This window comes from Miscanthus floridulus, chromosome 19, assembly GCF_019320115.1.
Source record: "Miscanthus floridulus cultivar M001 chromosome 19, ASM1932011v1, whole genome shotgun sequence".
Classification (NCBI taxonomy): domain Eukaryota; kingdom Viridiplantae; phylum Streptophyta; class Magnoliopsida; order Poales; family Poaceae; genus Miscanthus; species Miscanthus floridulus.
This window is the reverse complement of record NC_089598.1, coordinates 79,712,287-79,723,413: the sequence shown is the minus strand read 5'-3', so window position 1 is coordinate 79,723,413 and position 11,127 is coordinate 79,712,287. Positions and strand designations below refer to the sequence as shown.

Genomic DNA, 11,127 nt, shown 5'->3' with positions numbered 1-11,127 from the left:
TAGAATTTAGGTGTCGGTGGGGAACTGTAGCTCTGGCAAACCTCGTGACTTGGCCTCCACCTCTATTTATTGCGTAGTGTGACAGGGGCCCTTCAGCCATAGTGGGCTGGGCGTTCCCGATCAGGGCGCGGATCAAAGGCCCAACTGGATCGTTGGGCCTAGTTTGGGATTGAGATCAATCTAACACGGCTAAGGCAACCCAAATGATTATTACTCCTGCTGATAAGAGTAAGAGGAGAAATTCATTTGCATAACGGAAAAGCATAGTTGAATTGATCGTCTCAGTTCCGTTTTTCTTCAGTTATTAGTGTGATTCTTAGCTTGTACTAGTATATTTAAAATGAAAAGGGCGCACAAGGACACATGGTTATGGGCAAATTTCTAGAAATGAACGGTGATCTATGATTAGTGGTGCAAAGGAACAGTATAGAATCAAACCACTAGCGCCTTTCAACATCTAGTTGCTTTCTCCCATTTTCATATGCCTTTGTTTTTAATTTGGTGAATAAAGTCTACTCGCTTTAGTCAATGAATTGGGAAACTTTGCTTGATGTACTATGTCGATCTTACTTTGGCCCTGAGCTTTTGAAACATGGGAGGATGCCATGATGGATCTTTATTCCTTAGGCCGCGTTTAGTTCATCCGCCGATTCGGCGTCGCCAAAAAAATAGGGCACTGTCGCTACAGTATCATTTTGTTTTTATTTGATAATAATTGTCCAATCGTTAATTAATTGGGCTCAAAACGTTCATCTCGTAGAGTACAACCAAACTGTGTAATTAGTTTTTGATTTCGTCAACATTTAGTACTCCATACATATACCGTAAGTTTGATGTGACGGGGAATCTTCTTTTTGCATAGTGCCAAATTCTGAAAATGGGAGGAACTAAACAAGGCCTTACTTCAGAGATGACTTTGAGAAAGTAAAAGGCTTCAAAGTCAATCAACCAATAAAAGGAAAAGAAAACAATGAACAATTGCTTTAACAGTAAATCTAATTTAGTAATATTAATATTTTTGAAGTTTTCATTTCACATTCTAATATTAATATTTTTGACAGGACATGCATCACAAGCTGCAAGGGTGAAAACACTGGAAGTACCAGTCTACCGAGTGTGTACACTGGAGGAGCTCCAAGAAGCAACTGACAATTTCAGTTCCTCCAACCTAATCAAGGCTAGTCCTCTTGCACAGGTATGAAGTAATGGATTCCTTTAGCTTCGACTGCAGCATGGAAGGGCAATGAATATACAAATAAATGTTCCACTGTCCACATAAATGAAGTACTGCTTACTCTGCAGAATGTTTTACTGTATTTGAGGCCCAGTTTAGTTTCCAAAAATTTTACAAAATTTTTCACATTCCCTGTCACATCGAATCTTTAGACGCATGCATGAAGTATTAAATATAAATAAAAAATAAAACTAATTACACAGTTTAGACGAAATCCACGAGACGAATCTTTTAAGCCTAATTAGACTATGATTGGACACTATTTACCAAATAACAACGAAAATACTACAGTGCCCATTTTGCCAAAAATTTTGGAACTAAACTGACCCTGAGTAGTGTGATCGACTGGTCATGTGAGTTTACATTTAAATTAAGTCATCTTCACCATTTTTTAAAAACAATGCTTAGTTCTGCTAGGATACTAGGCTACAAACTTCGCAAATGGTCCACTGCAGTAGGGACGCTCATGGCAGAGTACAACTGTATACTGCCAATTATTGTCCTATTGTGTTGCATTTTGGCTGCTTTAGACATTTGATAATCAAGGGCTTTGGGGAGGTTATTTAACAGTACCTTTCACTGATATATTATTCAAGCTTGTGTTTGGAGGTTTATCAACTTCTAATGAAACGGACAAAACATGTATCCAAATGGGAGCAAATTGAATTTGTTCTAATTGTGTTGCATTTTGGCTGCTTTAGACATTTGATAATCAAACAGACTGTTCGTTTCGGCTGGATTGGCTTATAAGCCATGACTGAAAGTACTGCTGGCTGGTTTGGTGTAAGAGAAAAACACTATTGACTGGCTGATAAGCCAAGGCTTATAAGCCAGATACAGGCTGCCGAACAGGCTGAAAGTCTTTGGGGAGGTTATTTAACAGTACCTGATATATTATTCAAGCTTGTGTTTGGAGGTTTATCAACTTCTAATTAAACGGACAAAATCATGTATCCAAATGGGAGCAAATTGAAATTTGTTCTAATAGTCACTACTGCCTCTGTCCCAAAATATAAGCGCCATGTTTGTTTGGGCTTGTTTGGCTTATAAGCCATGGCTGAAAATACTGTTGGCTGGATTGGTGTGAGAGAAAAATATTGTTCGTTAGCTGATAAGCCATGACTTATAAGCCAAATACGATCAAGCAAACAGGCTAAAGGGATTCTAGCTATGTCCTAGACATGAGCATAGCTTAGGGGGTGTTTGGTTCGAGCTACTAAACTTTAGTAGCTACTAAACGGTTTAGTCACTTTTAGTAACTCAGTAGAGAGGACTAAAGCCCTTTTAGTAGCTTTTCGTCATAACATTTGGTTAAAAAGTTACTAAAAGCTACTAAATTTAGTAGCTACTAGACGAACCAAACAGACCCTTATTCTGGAACGGAGTTAGCAGTATTTATCAGTGTCTAAGGGCACGTCTGGTGGGTCTCTGGCCAGCTCTGGCTCTGGCTCTTCGTGCGCCGTAGCAAGAAGCCAGAGTCGTTTGGAACCGCGTTAAACGGGGCCTAAGTGAACTTGAGGCTCAATTCACTTGCATATATTATTATGGTTAGACACATCTTACACATAGGGCCTCTTTGGCACGGCTTATGCCGGCTTCGGCTTCATCTATTTTGCGCAAATCGAGGCACTGTAGCGTGAAGCCGTTTTTGTAAGCCGGGGTTAAAATGAACTAGAAGCCAGGAAAAACTAGTTTTTCTGGCTTCGCCGGCTTTGGCTTCACCGGTGAAGCCGTTTTGGATGAGCCGTGCCAAAGAGGGCTATAGTATGTCCAGGCTTGCAGCCCTAGTGATTGGTTGTTGTTTTGTACAATTTATTCTGGGTATTATGCATATTTTGATATTTTGCATCAATAATTAATGTTGTCATGTTGGCTATACCCTTCTGTCACATCCTTGTCATAAGTTGTACAGCTTTATGCTAGAAATATTGTGAAGACTAATTTCGGTTCTTTTATATGTGCCTCGCTTTTATAGCATTATAATGGTCAGCTTCAAGATGGTTCGCGAGTATTGGTTAGATGTTTGAGGCTGAAGCCGAAGTACTCCCCCCAGAGCCTTGTCCAATATATGGAGATTATTTCTAAACTTCGGCACCGTCATTTGGTCAGCATCATTGGTCATTGCATTGTCAGTGATCAGGAGAATCCTAATATTGCCAGCTCAGTATACCTCATTTCTGAATGTGTAACAAATGGATCTTTAAGAAGTCACCTTACTGGTATGGTACTTACAGTGAACGATGTCATGCATGTAGTTATATAACTGAATACCTGCATGACTCCCAACTTATGTTTTGACTGATTTTACAGAGTGGAGGAAACGTGAAATGCTGAAATGGCCACAACGGGTTTCTGCTGCCATTGGTGTTGCGAGAGGGGTTCAGTTTTTGCATAATGTGACTGCTCCAGGGATTGTACAGAATAATCTTAACATAGAAAATATCCTGCTTGACAAGACCCTCACATCGAAGATCAACAACTTCAGTCTTCCAATGATATCAACTAGCAAGAACGGCAAGGTCAGTTTAAATGATTGGTGAAGTTCCACATTTGCCTGCCTGATAGCTAAGTTGTAATTGTTCCTATCTTACAGATTTTCTCAGAGACCCCATTTGCTGTCCATGAAGATAATGATATTGGCAGGTAGGTTTTGTTAGAATTGATCTCATCCGTCTTGACCCAACGGTTGAGACGGACCCCTTGATCGCGTCCTGATCGGGGACGCCCAGCCATCTAGTGGCTGGTGGGCCCCCGTCGCACAGTGCCTATATAGAGGAGGTGGGGCAAACGGCTCGCGATACGAGGTTCACTGCCGCCGTCACAACCCCACCGTCTAACCCTAGTCCGATCGAGAGGGAGGCACTGCCAGCGGCGGGAAGCGCCACTGCCTTTGCCACCACCAACCTCTTCACCGACACCCTTTCGTCACCTACACCGACCATCGCTGCGCGTGCGCAGAGCTTCACCGACGAACCAGCGATGGCAGGGAGCTCCTCCAACCCCTCCGACGGTCAGATGCTCCTACATCTCCCTCTCTCTGTCTCCTTCTCCCGAAGCAAGCTCTAGGTATATTTGATTCAATTGGCAATGATATCACCCTCTGATCTACACCTAGATGATCTAAAGACTCTAACAATGGTATCAGAGCGAGGTTTCCCTAGGCGTGGATCTTGTCAGGGGCAAGAAACCGATTAGAAAAGAAAAGATAGACTAGATCCGTTCGGATCTAGACAGAGACGGGGTCAGGCGAACCCTAACCCTACGAAGAAGCGCGTGGGGAAGAAGAACAGTCTCTAACCCTAACTAGGTGAAGACGGAAGGGGCTCGGTTTCAAGACCGCTTGATCCGAACCCTAAACCCGTGACCAGAACTCGGGGAAAGAAATAGAAAGAAAAAGAGAGAAGAAGGTGATTCAAATCGATTTGAAATTTCACCAAACCCTAACCCTAGAAGGGGAAGAAGAGGAACAAGACGGACAAAGGGGGCTCACCTGTCACTGCTGTCAGTAACACCACTGTGCCGTCGCGCGGGAAGAACCACCCGGGCCGCCGGCTGGCGAGTCCACGCCATCGCGCGGGGCTGCGCCTAGGGCTCAGGGTCATGGGCACCGTCGCAAGGCCCCTCGACGGCGGCGTGCTCTGCCTCGGGCGAGCGTGCGCGCCGGCGAGGAGCTCCACGGCGGCGCCGCCACCGTTTTTTTCTCCAGCCGCCGTGGGTGGCCATCACTGCTCGCGGCGCCGCTGAGAGAGAAAAGGAAAAGAATAGAATCGTGACCTAGGGTTTGGAGGGGTGCGGCCGGGGCAGGGGTTTTAGCCTCCCGAAAATGGTGCTCGACCGTTAGATTCAGATTGACGGCGAGCGTTGCTCCGGGCCGAATAGAGCCCAGGCGGGCAAGAGGAATCCCGGCCCAGGCCCAAGTTGCGGCCTGGGCACGGGGGAGGCGCCGCGAGCGCTACGCGCTGTGCTGCTAGGCCGCGCGGCTTGAGCGTGGGCTGCTGAGCACGCGGGGACTTGCTGGGCCACAAGCGCGCGTAGTGGTTGGCCGCACGCCGCTGTTGCTTGTGGGCCGCGCGTTGCTGCTGCTTGTGGGCCACTCGCTCCGCGCGCACTGCTGCTGCTGGGCTCCGGGCTACACAGTGCTGGACCGGGCCAAAATGCACAGTTGTTCACAATTTAAAGTTTATTTTTCAGAAGCAGTTTTCTTTTATGTTTTGCTATGTTTTTATGTTTCATCTCTGTCAAAATTTGAACCAACGGAATAATTTTGACAGAGAGTAGAAAAGTACAGTAAAATACTTCTAAAAAGTAGATAAAGAAATTTTGTCAAGTTTCTGCTGTAAAGTTAATGATGATTGTCTTCTTATTAAATTCGAACCAACGGAAGAATTTAATTTGAAGAGCAGTTATAGTTATTCAGTAAATGATGAAAAGTTGATCCTCCAGTTAAAATTGGAACCAACTAAAAAAATTAATTGGAGGAATAGTCGGTTGATAGTTAAAGTTAAATTATGGTATTATTATTTTTTGACCAACGTTGATGATAACAATATTATAATTTTATGAGTTTTATGATTAAAGTTTAAATCTCTGATGAATTTTGCATCAAAGTGACCAATTTTCAGAGAATAGATAAAGATCAAGGAATGCTCTTAAACTAGAGAAATGTATTTTCATGTTTCCACTGCAATGAAATTGATTATCTTCTAATTAAATTCGAACCAATGGGAGAATTTAATTTTGAGGAGCAGTTCTATGTTTTCAAGATTATTGAATTTCTATACGTTAATTCCATTTCTGCTCAACGGTGATGTGGAATTAATATAAAAGAATAATGTTTTATTCTATTTCTGCCCAACGGTGATATAGAATAGAACATAAAGATTTTAAAGTTTAATGAGCATTATTGTTGAATATTTTTTTCAGACAAAAGACTTCCATGCTTTCATTCTTGAAGGTAGTAAGAGAAATGAGCTGGGTACTTGTGACTCAGATGATGAAATGCCTAAGGGCAAGTTATGTATGAAAGAATGCCATTGCTTAAGGGATTGTGTTCTCTTTAAAGAATGGCTTCAAAAAAAGAATTCTAGGATATTAATCCAAGAAAAGAGATAGATCAATGAGAGTCTTCATTGAGAAATGTCTTTTATGTACTCTCTGTGAAGAAGAATTTATTTTCAGTTTCACTTATGAGAGTTGTAAAAGTCATATACATGTTTAATTTGACTAACATTGGATTAAACATGTGTGTTAAAAGAATATTCGGATTTATTTCTGAATTTGATGATTGAACACGAGCCAATCCTGGCAATTATGTCCGTTTAAGGGAATTATCTTGCATGGCGGGAAAAGTTTGTGATAGTACCCGCATGGCGGGAAAAGTTTGAGAAAATACCCGCATGGCGGGGTAAAGTTGGCATAGTACATATGTTAACCAATCCTGCATGGCAAGAGAGTTTGGCATAGTACTTATCCCACATGGCGGGAGAAGGATATGATGACTCATGTGCTCTAAGTGTATTCCGCACATGGAGAGAAGTTTGGGTAGCTCTTATGCTATCCTAGAATTGACCGTATACTCTGATTGTGTCATGGTCATTAAATACTCAATGAGTTTAAGAACAAAAGAAAGTTGCATGTGAACCAAAAGATAAGAATAATATGCAAGCATGACTTGCAGAAGTATTGAAAATAATAGAGTATGTTGAGTTTTGAAGTGAAATGAGGAAAATGTACTCACATACGAATTTTGTTTGCATGATGTAATCATGTGGATGAAGTAAGTAATCAAATTAAAGTTTCCTCATTCACAAGAGTTCAGAATATTTCGAAATTATGGTAGAAAAGTTCATACCACATTTTGAGGGGGAGAAATGTAAGATTAATTAAGAAAGGCAATTAAGAAAGATACTTCCCCATATTTCAGATAATGCAATGCATACTATGCATTGAAGGTAAAAGTGATCTATAAAAGATGGATGTGATCGTTGAGGGAGTAAGACGATCATAATAACGATACCCCTAAAGTAAAGAAATAGCTAAATTCCTGGATCTTTTACAGTTCCGATAGGAAGATAGCATAATCGGCTAGTATTTATACTGGATGAGTTCAGAGTTATCAAGGCGGTGCTAAACACGCCATATGAGTTTTTAGTAGATTAAACCAAAAATAAGAAATTTGAAGATACACCATCTTTACAGAAGATGGAGTAATCTGGGGGAGCATGGTATGTAGATACCTAAAGCTTGAATAGAAGTGGGATTACATATCCACTACAGTGTTTTAGAGCTACAAATTGCTTAATACATGTTAATGTTGTATGACATATACAACACCTGATGTTAGCTCTTAAAGAAGATAAATAAGTAAACAAGGATCTAGTGATACAGGTGGCTATAGAACAATTACCCTTTGGCAATGAAGAGCAACAATAGCCCCATATGAAAGAAGTGCCACGAGGCCCCAATAGGTCTCAAAGAATAAGAAAATCAGATATTTCTGGTGACTAAGAAGTAAAAGTTAAGAAAGAAATTCAAATAGAGAGTGATTCCACCTCATTGGAAAAAGCCATGAGAGGCGTTCACTCGTCTAAATGGAAAGAAGCAAAGGAAGATGAAATGAAATCGATAAATACCAACAATGTTTGGGACTTAGAAGAAATTGCTAATGGAGCCAAAACAGTAGGCTGTAATGGGTCTGCAAGACAAATGTGACTCCAAAGGAAATATGTGAAGCTATAAAGCGCCACTTGTGGCGAAATGATTTACACAAAGAGAAGAAATAGATTATAATGAGAATATAAGGATTCTTTTAGAATCATAATGGCGTTAGTGGCACATTACGATTTAGAGTTATATTAGAAGGATGTAAAGACACATTCCTCAACGGGGATTTGTGTGGAAAAGTTTACATGGCACAACTTAAAAGGTTTTGTCGTGGAAGGAAAAGAATATAAGGGATGTTGCCTGAAGAAATCCATTTATGGATTAAAGCAAGCTTCAAGACATTGGTACTTGAAGTTTAACAGTACAATAAGAAAGTTTGGGTTTTAAAGAGAATGTAGAGGACAATTGCATTTATGCGAAGTTTAAACATGGGAAATTTATTTTCCTAATCCTGCATGTGGGTAGCACCTTACTTGCTAGTAGTTGTGTTAATCTACTGTTGGAGAAGAAACAGTTCTTGTCCTCAAGTTTCAATGAGAATGATCTTGGTAAAGCGTCATTCATTCCAGAAATTGGAACTTACCGAGACAAAAGAAAAATGGGTATTAGAACTATCTCAAGTGTATACTTAGAGAAGATTCTAAAGAAATAAAGTATATATGTGAGTAAACTTGCGCCTGTTCCTATAGTAAAGGGTAATAGTTTTGGGAACTTCTAGTGTTCCAAGAACCAATGTGAGATCGATCAAAAGGACGTCCTATATGCTTCAGCTATTGGAAGCTTAATGAATGCTTATAAGTAAGAACTTACCCTGACATAGTTCATGTATCTGGGATGTTTTGGTAGAAGTCCAGTCCAGATATAGATCACTGGAATGGAGTTGAGAATGTTTTGCAATTGTGTAAAGATTTATAGGCCTCATGATGAGTAAAAAGAATAAGTACTCTCAAATAGTTGTGGGTACAAATGTTAAATTTTGGCGAGATATTTAGTGAAACCCACATAGTAGCTAACACTCGCAGTTGGAGTTTTATTGTGGAAAAGCTCCAAAGAAACAGTTGTGGTGTCATCAATGATGCATACCTATAGTATAGCTTATCATGAGGCTTAAAGGACAGGCGAAACGGTTAAAAGAACTTACATCCGGAATTGATAATGGTATACAACAGCAATAACCATTTAAGTAGTTCGCTCCTATAACAACGGGTCAAGTGTGCTGTCAAACACATTGACGTTAAAGTTATCCGTTGTGAAGGAGAAAGTCCGAAATCATACTAAAAGTATTGAACATAAAAGTAACAAGCAAGTGCTTGCGGATCCGCGTACAAAAGGCTTACTACCCAGTGTGTTTAGAGAACACACAGTCGACATGGGTTTATGGTATAGCCTATGATTTTTGGACAATAAAGGGCCCAAAGTTAAAGAATCTGTTTCAGAACAGAGACGTGTATTGTAGCTGTTAAGTCTATCGACGATTGATCGTGATGATGAAGCATGCTCTATGCACTAATCTGTGATGGAACAAATAAAAGTGAAAGGGATTAAAGTCAAAGTTTAAAGTTAAAGTATGAGTTGAGATCAAGGGGAAGAATGTTAGAATTGATCTCATCCGTCTTGACCCAACGGTCGAGACGGACCCCTGGACCGCGTCCTGATCGGGGACGCCCAGTCATCTAGTGGCTGGTGGGCCCCCGTCGCACAATGCCTATATAGAGGAGGTGGGGCAAACGGCTCGCAATACGAGGTTCACTGCCGCCGTCACAACCCCACCGTCTAACCCTAGTCCGATCGAGAGGGAGGCACTGCCAGCGGCGGGAAGCACCACTGCCTTTGCCACCACCAACCTCTTCACCGACACCCTTTCGTCACCTACATCGACCGTCGCTGCGCGTGCGCAGAGCTTCACCGACGTACCAGCGATGGCAGGGAGCTCCTCCAACCCCTCCGACGGTTCCTACATCTCCCTCTCTCTCTCTCTCCTTCTCCAGAAGCAAGCTCTAGGTATATTTGATTCAATTGGTAAAGATATCACCCTCTGATCTACACCTAGATGATCTAAAGACTCAAACAGGTTTTCCCTATTACCTTGTGGAAAGAAAGCGACATCTCCACGTAATAAACTAGAATCGTATCTAGTGATGATTTTTAGTGTATGAATGAACACAAGCGTAGTGATTGGTTGTTACTTGTTAGGTTACCAATCAGTTTTCAGAATGAATTAGTAACACAATTTTCTTGCATTGAATAAACCAACCTGATTCTCTCTGCTCTCTAGTGCTCACAATGCGGAACAAGGTGACAAGCAAGACATCTACCAGATTGGCCTAATTCTCCTGGAGGTGATCACAGGCAAACCAACAGGGTCCCAAACCCAACTAGAGGCCCTCAAAGCTCAGGTTAATCTCAAGCTCCATTTCCAGAGAACAACAATGAGTTTGTATTTCCCACCAACATTACTATAACTTTGTTTATTGTGACGATTTGCAGCTAAGCGAGGCCCTGACTGAAGACCCAGATAGGCTGAAAGACATGGCAGACCCGGCGATCCATGGTACTTTTGCAGTGGACTCCCTGAGCACAGTCGCCGAGATAGCCCTCAACTGCACGGCTGCTAACCCAAGCGACCGGCCTTCCATCGACGACGTACTCTGGAACCTGCAGTACTCCATGCAAGTGCAGGATGGCTGGGCGAGCAGCGAGAGCTTAGGCTTGAGCGTCAAATCACAGGCTTAGATAAAGGCGCAGTGATTTTGTTCCTACAAATGATAATTACGAAGCTCTATGCACCATCACTCTGCCTATGGTTTTCTGTTGCGGGAGAGGTCTTTGGTGTTCTCTACTGTATATATATGTGGACCTTTTTCAGGACTGTTTTTTATGGTACCTGTAAATCTCAGGCTCTATTGAGCATCGACGCCATGAGGTTAAGCGTTCGTCCACTCTCACCAGACATGTGCTGGCATTTATGCAGCACACAAGCAGTAGTTAAACTGGGAATTGTAGACTGAATTCTTTGAAACAGACCCCTCAGCTTTGAGTTTCAAGGTTAGCAAAAACTGAAAAAGATTTAACTGTAGGCGTTTGGCTCATTGGCTGCGCATCTCCAATCTTTTTGTATAGCTTGAGCATCATATATCTCAGGTATGTAGTGTCATTGCAGCCTAATTTTATTCAAAAAGAAGAATTGGAGACAAATATTGCATTGTAAGTTTAAGCTACGGTTCGATAAC

General features: G+C 41.7%; 1 protein-coding gene across 1 annotated transcript; it reads left to right on the top strand.

Annotated features, from left to right (window-relative positions):
* The first annotated feature begins 203 nt into the window (after window positions 1-203).
* LOC136526225 (probable LRR receptor-like serine/threonine-protein kinase At1g14390) lies at window positions 204-10,675 on the top strand. Its single transcript, XM_066518966.1, has 7 exons — window positions 204-228; window positions 1,062-1,195; window positions 3,210-3,453; window positions 3,545-3,753; window positions 3,828-3,877; window positions 10,173-10,293; window positions 10,385-10,675. Exons 1-7 carry the CDS (start codon window positions 204-206, stop codon window positions 10,628-10,630), a joined length of 1,029 nt encoding a protein of 342 aa, XP_066375063.1. The 3' UTR covers window positions 10,631-10,675.
* Window positions 10,676-11,127: the final 452 nt, after the last annotated feature.